Source organism: Bos javanicus, chromosome 19, assembly GCF_032452875.1.
Source record: "Bos javanicus breed banteng chromosome 19, ARS-OSU_banteng_1.0, whole genome shotgun sequence".
NCBI lineage: Eukaryota > Metazoa > Chordata > Mammalia > Artiodactyla > Bovidae > Bos > Bos javanicus.
The window spans coordinates 47,843,095-47,858,909 of record NC_083886.1 but is presented as its reverse complement, the minus strand read 5'-3'; the positions used below and the strand labels follow the sequence as shown (position 1 = coordinate 47,858,909).

General features: G+C 38.7%; 1 protein-coding gene across 1 annotated transcript in view; it reads right to left on the bottom strand.

The window, feature by feature from the left end:
* The window catches only part of EFCAB13 (EF-hand calcium binding domain 13), a 216,171-nt gene that overhangs the window by 174,769 nt on the left and 25,587 nt on the right, over positions 1 to 15,815 (bottom strand). The window contains exons 4-7 of the mRNA XM_061392253.1: positions 13,926 to 14,047; positions 12,630 to 12,712; positions 6,837 to 6,980; positions 5,018 to 5,092 (exon numbers count right to left, since the gene is read on the bottom strand). Of these exons, the coding sequence (XP_061248237.1) occupies positions 5,018 to 5,092; positions 6,837 to 6,980; positions 12,630 to 12,712; positions 13,926 to 14,047 (424 nt within the window). The remainder of the gene's footprint in view (positions 1 to 5,017; positions 5,093 to 6,836; positions 6,981 to 12,629; positions 12,713 to 13,925; positions 14,048 to 15,815) is intronic.

The following is a 15,815-nucleotide window of genomic DNA, read 5'->3' as shown; positions in this document are numbered from 1 at the left end:
CAAGCTGGAATCAACATTGCCAGGAGAAATATCAATAGCCTCAGATATGCAGATGATACCACCTTAACAGTAGAACTGAAGAGGAACTAAAGAGCCTCTTGATGAAGGTGTAAGAGGAGAGTGAAAAAGCTGACTTAAAACTCAGCATTCAAAAAATGAAGATCATGGCATCCAGTCCCATCATTTCATGGGAAATAGATGGGGAAACAATGGAAACAGTGACAGACTTTATTTTCTTGGGCTCCAAAATCACTGCAGATAGTGACTGCAGCCATGAAATTAAAAGACCCTTGTTCCTTGGAAGAAAAGCTATGACAAACCTAGACATAATATTAAAAAGCAGAGACATCACTTTGCCAACAAAGGTCTACCTAGTTAAAGCTATGGTTTTTCTAGTAGTCATGCATGGATGTGAGAGTTGGACCAGAAAGAAGGCTGAGCACTGAAGAATTGATGCTTTTGAATTCTGGTGCTGAAAAAGGCTCTTGAAAGTCCCTTGAGCAGCAAGATCAAACCAGTCAATCCTAAGGGAAATAAATCCTTAATATTCACTGGAAGTGGAGAAGGGCATGGCAACCCACTCCAGTGTTCTTGCCTGGAGAATCCCATGGACAGAGGCGCCTGGTGGGCTACAGTCCATGGGGTCACAAAGAGTCAGACATGACTGAAGTGACTTAGCACTTAGCATGTTCACTGGAAGGACTGATGTTGAAGCTGAAGCTCCAGTACTTTGGCCATCTGATGCAAAGAGCTGACCTACTGGAAAAGACTCTAACACTGGGAAAGACTGAGGGCAGGAGGAGAAGGGGATGACAGAGGATGAGATGGTTGAATGGCAACATTGACTCAATGAACATGAGTTTGAGCAAACTCTGGGAGATAGTGAAGGACAGGGAAGCCTGGTGTGCTATATAGTCCATGGAATAGCAAAGAGTCAGAAATGACTGAGCAACTGAACAACAACAAACTCTTACTACTGGCTTATCTTGAGGAGATACACAGGAAGGAAGTGAAGGCTAAGGCAGAGTTGAGAAACTATCTGGCTAGGTATTGAAGGCATGTCCCAATGTACACACTGGCTCTCCTCTACCTAATAATTTATAACTCATTTTTCCTTATAAAGGTATGATAAAGACACATGCACACATGTATATGTAAATATAATATCAAATAAATATATAATATAAAAATACAAGAAAAGTTACAATCATTGTGGAATTGTTTACAATAGTAAGGTAATTAAAACCAATTAAATATTCAACATTATAGGGTTAAATTACAGTATATCTACATTTTCAGATACCATGTAGCTATTTGAAAATGAAAGGCTAAAATAAATAAAAATTTTTTTTAAGTTTTAATAAAAAAAAATAAAAGGCTGACTTGTATCTACTGACATGGAAAACTTTTCAAGATATATTACTTATTTTTTAAAAATCATACTAGAAAACAATGTATATAGCATGACTCTTTTCTCTTAAAGTAGATTATTTCTATTTTTCCCTTTTTTAGAGGGTCTCGATTCCTAAATGTATGCTTCATGTTTTTACCAGCTTCTGTGAGATCAAAGGGCTTCCATTGTGGCTCAACTGGTAAAGAATCCACCTGTAATGTGGGAGACCTGGGTTCAATCAACCCTCTGCCTAAAAATTGGTAACTTATCTCATCTTACAAAACACACATATATATATTCATAATTGAATACAAAATGGATTCTAAGGTCAACATTAAATTATAGGAGGAATTAAAGAGTGTCTTTCACATCTTTATACACTTAAATATTTCTTGGATATTTTATAAAAATAACATTCAAGAATTATGTATGTTGATTTAAAAGGAAAAAAAGAAGCCTGGGACTTCCTGATTAGTCTCAGAACATGTGGCAATAAACAGAAATAAGGTCAAAATAGGAAACCAGGAATTGAAAACCAAGGAATGTAAGAGAGCAAGTAAGCTATTCTTTGCTGCGGTACAGCAAGTAGGCAGTACCTAGAAGTCCAAACAAACATATAAATCTATGGTCAGGAAAAGTTACCTGTAAGGCAAAAACCAAGGAGACAAAGGAGAATCCCAATTGCCACAGGAGTTAATCAAAATGCCAAGTAGGAAGTAAGGAATTGAAAAAGAAAAAGCAAACCAAGCACCATGTCTATATTAATCACGGCTTCATATGGTAGGCATTTAATAACATTTATTACATTAATGAATCAGTAAACTTTGAAGAGTTTTTCTTGTCTCTTGTTTGCTTACTCGGGAATATTGACCATCACGTTCATTTATCCTTGATTCTAAGAGAATACAGTTTGGCTGACAATAAATATATATAATCCCAATATATGTAATCTTCTATAAGCACAGAAACTTGATCTTGCCTAAGGGAAAAACAAAAGGACTGCTAAAATTAGATCATGAACACTAGAGATTGCAGGCCTTTGGAAGCACTATTTCTATCATTAACATGAATAGTCCTTTCAACTATTTTCTTTACAATTTATATGCAGTGCAAGCTAAAAGCTATTAGGAGACAATTCAGTATCTGAAAACTTGAGGTAGAAATTCATGCAGATTCCAGGCAATGGGAAAAGAACTGTCAAGGGCAGACAAGAAAACAGATATGAGTCTTCAACAGAAGGGGAAAAAAATGAACTAAGGCATGAAGTAAGAATGCAATTGGCAGGTATGGAGATTTATGATTAACTGGAGCCTGGGGGAAAAAGGCAAATGGTTGTCTGAGGAGGCCTTACAAATAACTGAGAAAAGAATAGAAGCTAAAGGCAAAGGAGAAAAGGAAAGATATACCCATTTGAATGCAGAGTTCCAAAGAATAGTGAGGAGAGATAAAAAGCCTTCCACAGTGATCAATGCAAAGAAACAGAGGAAAACAATAGAATGGGAAAGACTAGAGATCTCTTCAAGAACATTAGAGATACCAAGGGAACATTTCATGCAAAGATGGGCTCAATAAAGGACAGAAATGGTATTGACCTAACAGAACCAGAAGATATTAAGAAGAGGTGGCAAGAATGCACAGAAGAACTGTACAAAAAAGATCTTCACGACCCAGATAATCATGATGGTGTGATCACTCACCTAGAGCCAGACATCCTGGAATGTGAAGTCAAGTGGGCCTTAGGAAGCATCACTATGAACAAAGCTAGTGGAGGTGATGAAATTCCAGCTAAGCTAAGCTATTTCAAATCCTAAAAGATGATACTGTTAAAGTGTTGCACACAATATGTCAGCACATTTGGAAAACTCAGCAGTGGCCACAGGACTAGAAAAGGTCAGTTTTCATTCCAATCCCAAAGAAAGGTAATGTCAAATGTTCAAACTATCACACAATTGCACTCATCTCACATGCTAGTAAAGTAATGCTCAAAATCCTCCAAGCCAGGCTTCAACAGTATGTGAACTATGAACTTCCAGATGTTCAAGCTGGATTTAGAAAAGGCAGAGGAACCAGAGATCAAATTGCCAACATCTGTTGGATCATCAAAAAAGCAAGAGAATTGCAGAAAAACATCTACTTCTGCTTCATTGACTATGCCAAAGCCTTTGACTGTGGGGATCACAATAAACTGTGGAAGATTCTGAAAAGAGACTGGAATACCAGACCACCTGACCTGCCTCCTGAGAAATCTGTATGCAGGTCAAGAAGCAACAGTTAGAACTGGACATGGAACAACAGACTGGTTCTAAATCAGGAAAGGAGTATGTCAAGGCTGTATATTGTCACTCTGCTTATTTAACTTATATGCAGAGTACACACTCATGAGAAATACAAGGCTGGATGAAGCACAAGCTGGAATCAAGATTGCCAGGAAATATCAATAACCTCAGATATGCAGATGACACCACCCTTATGGCAGAAAGCAAAGAAGAACTAAAGAGCCTCTTGATGAAAGTGAAAAAGGAGAGTGAAAAAGTTGGCTTAAAGCTCAACATTCAGAAAACTAAGATCATGGCATCTGGTCCCATCAAGTCATGGCAAATAGATGGGGAAACAATGGAAACAGTGACAGACTATTTTCTTGAGCTCCAGAATCACTGAAGATGGTGACTACAGCCATGAAATTAAAAGATGCTTGCTCCTTGGAAGAAAAGCTATGACCAACCTAGATAGCATATTCAAAAGCAGAGACATTACTTTGCCAACAAAGGTCTGTCTAGTCAAAGTTATGGTTTTTCCAATAGTCATGTATGGATGTGAGAGTTGGACTATAAAGAAAGCTGAGCACAGAAGAATTGATGCTTTTGAACTGCGGTGTTGGAGAAGACTCTTGAGAGTCCCTTGGACTGCAAGGAGATCCTACCAGTCCATCCTAAAGGAAATCAGCCATGAATATTCATTGGAAGAACTGATGCTAAAGCTGAAATTCCAATACTTTGGCCACCTGATGTGAAGAGCTGGTTCATAAGAAAAGACCCTGATGCTGGGAAACATTGAAGGCTGGAGGAGAAGGGGACGACAGAGGATGAGACTGTGGGATGGCATCACCGACTCCATGGACATGAGTTTGAGTAAGCCCCGGGAGTTGGTGATGGACAGGGAAGCCTGAAGTCCATGGGGTCACAAAGAGTCGGACACGACTAAGTGACTGAACTGAACTGGAGCATGGGGTTCTTGTCTGGGAAAAATTTATGGAGAAAGGAAGAGCAGCAAGCAAAATTATGAAGAAGTGAGGACCAGAAGCATAAGAGTTTGGCCTAAGAAGAGCAGCTAAATTTTTGAGATAATGACATGACAAAAACTGTGTTTTAAGAAAATTGGTCTCGTAGTTGTGTACAGGAAAAAGTGGAGACTGGGGACAGAAAATTAGGATACCATGGCAGAGATCCAGGTTTTTTAGTGCCTTTTATAGAATAGCCCATGCCTAATTTTTCTCAACCTGGACTACTAGGGCAAAAAGGAGTTAAGAAATTCTGAAAAAACATAAATTCATATAACCACCCCACCCTAAAATCAGTTACTATCAAAAATAATTTTCTTCTATAATTCTGAAGAAAATATTTTTACCTGGATCCTGAGAGACCAAGTAACAGACATCATTCACAGCCTTAAGGAAATCTGAAAAATCCAGCATTCCATTAACTATAAGAAATGATTCAGAAAAAGAAAGAAAAAAACTCCATGAGCAAATTTATCAGCAGATTCACTAAGCATATAAGATAAAAATACAAACTAAAAATGTAACTAGAATTAACTGACATTAGAATACCATAGTCTATACACAAGAGCAGTCATGTGGTAGTTCTATCTTTAGTTTTTAAGGAACCTCCATACTGTTCTCCACAGTGATTATACCAATTTACATTCCCATCAATGGTGTAGGAAGGTTCCATTTTTCCACATCTTATCCAGCATTTATTGTTTATGCACTTTTTGATGATGGCTATTATGACCCGTGGCTCCCTTAGTAACAAGCTTTGAATGGTCTGTAAATGTAATGCCTTCTCTATTATCTACTTCTTTGATTCAAGTATCAAATATTAAGTGCAAAAATATATTTTTTTCTAGGTTTCTGTTGTTGTTCAATAGTCCAGTCATATCCAATTTCTCTAGCTACTTAAAGTGTAATTTATTAGGGTTTTATTTTTATGTCCTTAAACAAGAGTGATGTTGAACCTATTCATATATAATTATTGACTATATGTGTTATATTTTATGTGAAATACTTGTCCATGTGTTTTGCCCTCTTTTCTATTTCATTATTTGTTATCGATTTGTATGAATTCTTTACACATTTTGTAAACTAATCATTTGTCAATTGTGTGAATTGCAAATATCCCCAAGTTTGTAACCTGTCTTTTCACTTTCAGGCATCTTTTTAAATATGCATGCTAAGTTGCTTCAGTCATATCCAACTCTTTGCAATCCAATGGACTGTAGCCTACCAGGCTCCTCTGTCCATGGGATTCTCCAAGCAAGAATATTGGAGTGAGTTGCCATGCCCTACTCCAGGGGATCTTCCCAACCCAGGCAACAAATTTTAATATAATTAAATATATCAAATATATTAATCTCAAACATTTTTTGCCTTAAGAAACTTTCCCTATCCCATGCCATTTCATACTAAGGCAATTAGCAAAAATTAAAAGTCTAAAAAGATCAAATGTTGACGACAGCATGTCATAACCCAACCCAGCAATCAATCAATCCAGTCATGTGTATCTGAGGCCCAATTTTTTAATATCATTATTGTAAATGTGCACAGATGTTTTCTATAACATTTTAAAGTTTAGCTTTTCTATCATTTGTAATTAATCTGACCATGGCAAACCTAGACAGTGTATTAAAAAGCAGAGACATTACGTTGCTGACAAAGGCCCATATAGTCAAAGCTATGGTTTTTCCAATAGTCATGCATGGATGTAAGAGGTGAGAAGAAGGCTGAATGCTGAAGAATTTATGCCTTTGAATTGCAGTGCTGGAGAAGACTCTTGAGAGTCCCTTGGACTACAAAGAGATCAAACCAGTCAATCCTAAAGGAAATCAGTCATGAATATTCCTTGAAGGACTGATGCTGAAGCTCCAATACTTTGGCCACCTGATACGAAGAGCTGGCTCATTAGAAAAGACCCTAAGGCTGGGAAAGATTGAAGGCAGAAGGAGAAGGGGATGACAGAGGACAAGATGGTTGGATGGCATCACTGACTCAATGGACATGAGTTTGAGCAAACTTGGGGATATGGTGAAAGACAGGGAAGCCTGGTGTGCTGCAGTCCATGGGGTTGCAAAGAGTTGGACATGACTGAGTGACTGAACCAAAAACAACATATAACTTATGTCCATGACTGTACACCCCTAAACTAATAATGAAAACACAAAAACTTACCATCAATATCAATAGTCTTCAGTGCCTTTCGCATTTCTGTGTCACTTATAGAGATCTTCAAGACGCGATGGATCATTGGCAGATCATTCACATAAATCTTACCACCTCGAATTTTACTAAAAATTTTACAGGCTTTCTGAAGTGCTGAATACACATAACAAAACAGTTAATTAATTCAAGGGAATAATCATTTATTCTCCCCATCCTCTTCGGGGTCGGGGCTGAGGGGCAGGTGGGGGACAGTCACTAAAGAAAACAGAGGAGCAAATCTTTGTGTTTCAACTCTTTGCTTTAACATCAGTCTTGTTACTTAATTAGGTATGTCTGGAGCCAGTGACCTCTAAACCTATGAGTTTCTAAAGAATTCTCAGAAACTACCAGAAAACTCATGCAAGGCTCACATAAGCAAAGGCTTCCACAACTTTTCCTGGGCATGTTAAACCTTTCTCTGCTGCCTTATAACTTGTGTGTGTATCAGTCAAAGCTCTTGCTATTCTGACTACTTGCATGTCAGTATCCTTCAGTTAAACAGTCAGCTAATAGAGGGCAAGATTTTTCATTCTTCAAGTCCCAGAATCTACTTCACAACAGATTCTCAAAAAATGTCTACTGAACTAAATTGGGTTGAATTCACCTTGTTTTCAGAAAAAGAGGCAACAGATAACGGTGATAAATACCAAAAAAAGACTTTTAAAAAGACACTAATGACTTTACTAATAGAAGTTTCACTAAAGTATTAGAGGTGGAAATACTAAAGTATTAGAGGTGGTTTCAGTGAAGTAATGGCAACCCACTCCAGTACTCTTGCCTAGAAAATCCCATGGGCGGAGGAGCCTGGTAGGCTGCAGTCCATGGGGTCACTAAGAGTTGGACACGACTGAGAGACTTCACTTTCACTTTTCACTTTCACGCACTGGAGAAGGAAATGGCAACCCACTCCAGTGTTCTCACTTGGAGAATCCCGGGGACAGCAGAGCCTGGTGGGCTGCCATCTATGGGGTCGCACAGAGTCAGACACGACTGAAGCAACTTAGCAGCAGCAGCAGCAGAAAGTAAATACTAAAGCAGTACTAAAGAATGTTCAAACCTTTGGACATTTGCACTCATCTCCTGGGTTAGTAACATCATGCTTAAAATCTTGCATGCTAGGCTTCAGCATTACGTGAACCAAGAACTTTCAGATGTCCAAGCTGAGTTTAGAAAAGGCAGAGGAACCAGACAGCAAACTGCCAACATTCACTGCATCATAGAGAAAGCAAGGGAATTTCAGAAAAATATCTACCTCTGGTCACTGACGGTGCTAAAGCCTTTGATTATGTGGATCATAACAAACTGTGGAAAGCTCTTAAAGAGATGGGAATACCAGACGATCTTATCTGTCTCCTGAGAAATCTGTATGTAGGTCAAGAAGCAACAGTCAGAAATGGACATGGAACAACAAACTGGTTCCAAACTGAGAAAGGACTATGACAGGGCTGTCTGCTGTTTATTTAACTATAAGCTAAGTACATCATAGGCATTTCAAGATCTTTCTGTGTTGTTGGGTGTTGTCATTATAGACATGCCTGAACTGGCTAAGTCTGCTCCTGACCCTAAGAAGGGCTCTAAAAAAGCTGTGACCAAGGCCCAGAAGAAGGACGGCAAGAAGCGCAAGCGCAGCCGCAAGGAGAGCTACTCCGTGTATGTGTACAAGGTGCTGAAGCAAGTCCATCTGGACACCGGCACCTCGTCCAAGGCCATGGGCATCATGAACTCCTTCGTCAACGACATTTTCGAGCACATCGCTGGCAAGGCATCGTGCCTGGTGCATTACAACAAGCACTCGACTATCACATCCAGGGAGATCCAGACCGCCGTGTGCTTGATGGTACCTGGGGAGCTGGCCAAGCACGCCATGTCAGAGGGGACTAAGGCTGCCACCAAGTATACCAGCTCCAAGTAAATATAATATGCCTAGCCGCTGTTAACAGAGAAGGCAATGGCACCCACTCCAGTACTCTTGCCTGGAAAATCCCATGGACGGAGGGCCTGGTGGGCTATAGTCCATGGGGTCACTAAGAGTTGGACACGACTGAGCGACTTCACTTTCACTAAGTACATCATGAGAAATGCCGGGCTGGATGAGTTACAAGCTGGAATCAAGATAGGCAGGAGAAACATCAACAACTTCAGATATGCAGACAATACCACTCAATGGCAGAAAATGAAGAGGAACTAAAGAGCCTCTTGATGAGGGTGAAGGAGGAGAGAGAAAGAGTTGGTTTAAAACTAAATATTAAAAAAACTAACATTATGGCATCCAGTTCCATTACTTCAGCCTGGATGAAGTAATAACCAATGCCATGGACATGAACTTGAGCAAACTTCGGGAGATGGTGAAGGACAGGGAGGCCTGGCGTGCTACAGTCCACGGGGTTGCAAAGAGTCAGACACAATTGGGCGACTGAACAATAACAGGAAGTAAACAGTAATTAATGAAAACAGCTCTTTCAATAAGCTTCTCTGAAAGAGTATAAAGCTGACAGAACATCATCTCTAAGGAAGCAGAAGAAAGTAAAATTGAAAAAAAGAGAAGTGAAAGGATTGGTCTTGTGAAAGCGACTCTTTCTCAATGAGACAATACAGAAGGCTATGGATTTCGTTTATAGTCAAGGAGTTCAGGAAGATTCTGCCAAACAGTCTTTATTAACTCTCTATGAAAAAGCAATGTCATCTCTTAAGAATTGAAAGACTAGGTGATAGGATTTGAAGAGAGCAATGAAGATGTGAAATAAGTACAGGACTGATCAAAACAAAAGGGAATACCAACTGGGGCTAAAGGCAGCTCAGGTTGGAAATCATATATTCACAGGGGCACCAAATGAGGTAGTCTATGAAATAAAATTGTAAAATAAAAACAACTGCAAGTATAAGAGACTGTGAACAGAGAACAAGACATTAAAGTCTGAGGTTTCAACATTATAACAAAGATCAAATTGTGGACATCAGGGCTGGTGAGAGAAATTGAAGTAAAATAATTAGTTTTAAAAAGTATTGTATTAGTATTACATTAATCAACCACTTGGACACCAAAGATGTCTTTAAAGACATTAAAGATAGGTGGCCCTGCCTCTCAAGAAAGACTGACCAGAATACCTGGAAAGCTACTTGGGGTCAGTTCTAATACTCCATCTAGACAAGGGAGCTAATTCACATCTCCATTCAATGCTAAGTTGTAGCTCTTGGTTCTGCCTGACCAGAAAGCCTGGCCAAAACACCCAGGAAGCTATGCAACCCAGCAATCCTCGAATGGAGAGTCCAGCAAGCAGAACTGATCATCCACAGAAAAAGTCAGTGCCCTACTTTAGCCAGGGAACTTGGGGCACAGGTCTGCTTGAGTCAAGACCACAAACAAAAAGCCTTTCCAGCCTTGGAGCTGGTTCTCCTGCTTACCCAGATAGAGGAAGTAATTCACAGCCCACTGCACTGCTGAATGGAGCTTCTGGCCCCGCCTGACCAGGAAGCCTGGCCTGAACACCTGGGAAATGACTTGGTCCAGCAGTACTTGAGCAGATAGCCTGGCTAGTGGGTCTGTCTGCTTGCAGAAACAAGCCAGCAACTGCATCTGGCCAGGGTACACAGATCTACCTGATTAACTCCCCAAACAAGAGTCTTATCAGCCTTGGAGCCTGTTCTATTGAATATAAACTCCAATCCTATTAACTAAGAATCCTAAACAGAGCTCCTGGGAATCTCAGTAGCCCACCCTGAAGTCTCTATTACATTGGCATTTGATCAGAAAACCCAACCAGCAACTCTGCATCTGCAAAGCCAAGATGGTGGCCTTGTCTGTCCAGGGAGTTTGGTGCAGAGATCTGTCTGATTTGATTCCCAAACGAAGAGCTTTGCCAGCCCTGGGGACCTATCCTTCAGTCCCAACCAGGGAGGAAAATAATTTATAGCCCCATCGAAAACTGAATAAAGCCTCCAGTCCAATTTGACCAAGAAACCTAACCATAACTCCTGAGAATCTGTATACACCATTTTGCAACTCCAATTACAATGGCACTTGAGTGGAGAACCCCACTGCTGGCCCTACCTGTCTGCAGACAGGATGGTAGATCAGTAGACCAGGGAACTTGGTGCATATATCTGCCCAACTTGATACCCAAACAAACCTTGCACGTCTTAGGGTCTGTATGGTACCTTGCTCAGCAAGGAACCTAATTCATAGTCACAACACACTGCTGAACACAGCCTTTAACCTGCCTAACCAGGGGACTTAACCAGAGCACACGGGGAGCTGTATAACCCATCCTATAGCCCTCTTTACAGTAACAGCTGAACAGATAGCCCAGCCCAGGGTTTTCCCTGTCTACGGAGCAAAACTGGGGCATCTAACTAGGAAACTCAGTGCTGTCTAGCCTGATTCGGATTTCCAAACAATAAGCAGTGCATTCCTTTAGGACCAGTTCTATTGCCCTGCAAAACTCAGAAGTTAATTCATAGCCCTGCCTACTACTGAGTATAGTATAGTATAGTACCTACTACTGAGTATAGTATAGTACTGAGTATAGCCTGATTCGGATTTCCAAACAATAAGCAGTGCATTCCTTTAGGACTAGTTCTACTGCCCTGCAAAACTCAGAAGTTAATTCATAGCCCTGCCTACTACTGAGTATAATACCCAGTCCTGAATGACCAGAGAACCCAGGCAACACAGAACCTTTCCTATAGCTTCATTTAGGGGACGAACCAGAAGTTCTAGCCAGCTGTTCTCAACCAGTGCATCCCCTCCCCAATCTTAGAACATGAGCAGTGGCCTAGCCCCAAAATAGACTCTGATAGCAAGACCCACCTTCCCAAGGACATTGCCAGTTAACACATCCAGAAACAGAAACTAAGCTGACTGGTGAAAAACTGTCTCTGCTAAAGCAAACCAGTAATATCTGGAAAAGGAGGTCACTTACTCAAATGTAGATGCTACATAAGGAATCAAAGATAATGAAAAATTACATAAACGTGACACTACCAAAGAAAACTAATAAAGTTTCAATAACTGGCCCTAAAGAAATGGAAATCTATTAAGTGTCAGCCAAAAAACAAGAAGCTCAACAAAGAAACAGAAAATATTAAAAAAAGAAAAGAAAAAGAAATCCTAGAACTGAAAAATACAGCCAATTGAATGGGAAAATTAAATAGCTTTAAAAACAAACTGAACCACATAGAAGAAAGAATCTAAAAGAAAGAACATTTAAAATTACCCAGGCAAAAAAAAGGAAAAAAGAGCAAAGAGATACTATAGGACTTATAGGACACAATCAGAAGAAACAATATCTGCATTACAGGAATTCCAGGAAGAGAAGACAAAAAGAAAGAAACAGAAAATATATTTAAAACAACAATGGCTGAAAACATCCCAAACTTAGGAAGATAAATGGACATCAAATCCAAGAGGCCTAAAGGATCCCAAAAAAGTTTGAACCCAAATAAGGTTACACAAAGACATTTTATAATTAAATTGTCAAAAGTCAAGAACAAAGAAAGAACTTTGAAAGCAAGGAGAGAAAAGAGACAAGAGAATCCCATCAGGCCATTGGCAAATTTTTCAACAGAAACTTTTCAGACCAGGAGAGAATGTGATGATATACTCAAAATACTGAAAGAAAAAAAAAAAAAAAAACTATCAAGCAAAAAAACCCATCCCTTTAGAAAGCCATCAAAATTGGAAAGAAAAAACTTAGATTGTCTCTTTGAGAACACAGAACATATAATCAGGAAATTTATTCAAAAAATTCTGAAACCTATTATTACCACTTAATTCTTCTGAGTAAAAGCGTCCTTCAGGTACTTCATCATATAGTGTCTGGTAAAGGTTAGAAGGTTTTTCATCTTTCCTGTCAAAGAAACAGCCATATCAGAAAGCAATAAAACAAAAACCCCACAAAACATTTATGTCACTTTGCGATATGTAATATTTTGCCATTAAAATTTAGCCTGAAATTCTCCAGTCTCTTACACTCCATAGAAACCTTTCTTTAAAAACTGTCCAAGAGATTATCAGTTATTACATATTCTTCACCCTAGAATTCTCACTTATTTCTTTCAGGTATATCTCTATGGAGCAGATTTACCCTAGTCAATATATAATATCTCTTGGCTGCGGTCCACTTTTTCCTATTCCCAAACTCCAGTACTTTGGCCACCTCATGTGAAGAGCTGACTCATTGGAAAAGACTCTGATGCTGGGAGGGATTGGGGGCAGGAGGAGAAGGGGACAACAGAGGATGAGATGGCTGGATGGCATCACTGACTTGATGGATGTGAGTCTGAGTGAACTCCGGGAGTTGGTGATGGACAGGGAGGCCTGGCGTGCTGCGATTCACGAGGATGCAAAGAGTCGGACACGACTGAGCGACTGAACTGAACTGAATTCAACTTACAGCAAAATTTATAGAAAGTTATTATAAGATTTCCCGGGTGGCTCAGCAGGTAAAGAATCTGCCTGTAATGCAGGTGACACAGGAAATGCAAGTTCAATCCCTGGGTGGGGAAGATCTCCTGGAAAAGGAAATGGCAAACCAATCCAGTATTCTTCCCTAGGAAATTCCAAGGACAGAGGAGATTGGTGGGCTACAGTCCATGGGGCCACAAAAGAGTCAGACATGATTTAACAACAACAACATTATAAAATACATAAGAATATCTTTAAACAGTCAAAGAATCTCAGATCCCATAACCTATTGATAAAAACATCTTAAAAAGATGATTCATCTGATTCCATAACATGGAAATCACAGGATGTTGGTGTTGTAAAAAATGTTAAGAGTCTATCTAGTACAAGATTCTTACACAGATGTGGAAACTGAGGCCCAGAAATACAAAGTGAATTCTATAAGAGTTTAAACCAGCATGTGAAGTTGATCAGGACTCAACTCTAAGTCTTTCAATTCCACATGCAGGGCTCTTAGTGCCACACCATCCTTCCTAAGAGCAGTCTTGGTTAGCACAAACTATTTGGCATACTTTCTGTAGAAGGGAGAAATGAATGTTGTAGAAAAATCCCAAATCTGAATCCAACATTTAAAAAGAATACAATGATTTAAATACCGAATAACTGAGGAAGATCTATCAAGAGGTGACAAAGTCTTGTGAATGCTGCACTGACTTGGCAACTTGCATAAAGAGCTTTCTTTTCTAGTCATCTTCTCCTTCACAGACAAAGGAGCAACCTAGAGCCAAATGCAAGAATATCTGTGTCTCAGATCACATTGGTAAACTGGCATTCTTGAACAATAAACCCCTTAAAAGATAATTAATCATACCTAGGCTCCTCACTTAACTATACTTCTAATATAAAATTACCTCTTGTAATTAAATTACAGCTTATAATACTAAAATTTTAAATAAACTATTTAATCTTAAAATCTAAAATTTTAAATAAACTATTTAAATAAACTATTTAACCTTAAAATCTAAAATTTTAAATAAACTATTTAAATAAACTATTTAATTAATAAAATACATCATATTCTTTGGCAAAGCCACATTTTTCTTAAGTATGCAACATCATCTCATAATTAATACTGTGTCAATTTATAGTAATCTATTTTACAAAAGGTGGCAAATCTATGGTATAGTGAAGACAAGACTATCAATCTCTAGGCTACATATACAAGTTTTGACTACATAAGTAAAGTAATGTGAAGAATCAACACAGTTATTTAAATAATACAGGTAAGTTTGCTTTAAATTATTCTTATGGTTAAGAAAACTACCATAAACATTGATAAAAATAACACTGCATGTATAAACTAGTTCAAAAATGGTAAACAGCTTAGGTAGATAGAAAAATGTCACTTTAGAAAATAAGAACTGAATTCTAGGTGTCTTCAATTTCACATGGCTCTATGGAAGGAACCTAGAGCCTTGACTTTTTTTTTTTTTTTTTTTGGCTGCGTTGGTCAGGTTACAGGATCTTAGTTCCCCAATTAGGATTGGAATCTCAGGCCTACTGCAGTGTAAGCCCAATTACTAACCACTGGACCTCCAAGGAATTCACTAGAGCACTGACTTTTAAAGACCATGCAGGATCCAGAGAAGACTCTCAAACCATACAAGACTGACAGGAATATGAGTTAATGAGTGAGAATCAAAGAAAACAACAAACAGAAGATTTCAATCCCCCAATTACCTCATATCCAGGTTTACCAAATATCAATCCTGAAATAATTATGGGACATAAGCAAATAATATAAGGCAAATTTTAAGAACTAAATAAAACTTCAAAAAGTAAAATATATAGACATTAAAATTTCAATAGATAGGTTAAATTGCAGATTATAAAGAAAAGTAAACAAAGTAGATGGGAGAAATTACTCAGAACAAAATAGAAAAAGATCAAAAATATGAAGCAATGTTAAAAAACACAGAAAACAAAATGATAAGGTCTAACATATATCTAATAGAAGATACAGAAGAACAAAATAAGGAGATTGGAGGGGGAAAAATAGTCTAAAGATAATGGATTCAAATTTTCCAGAGTTGAAGACATATATTCTCATCCTCAGTTCATTCAGTTCAGTCGCTCAGTCGTGTCCGACTCTTCGAGACCCCATGGACCACAGCATGCCAGGCCTCCCTCTCCATCACCAAATTCCTGTGGCCACTGCTGAGTTTTCCAAATTTTCTCAGCCTCAGGAAGCAAACAAATATCGAAACAAAGTAATATATCCTTAAATATATCATACAGTGAATGCAGTAAGTCACATAACCCCACCAAGAGATGTCTATATCCTAATCCCTGGAAAATGTGAATGTGACCTTATCTGCAGAAATCGTCTTACAGTGTAATCTCAAGTTAAAGACCTCAAGATGAAATATACAATGATGTACTTATAAGAGAAAAGTTTGAACTATAGACACAGGGGAGAAGGCCATATGAAGAGCAACATGAAGGCCAAGATTGAATGTATGCTGCCAAATGCCAAGGAATGCCAG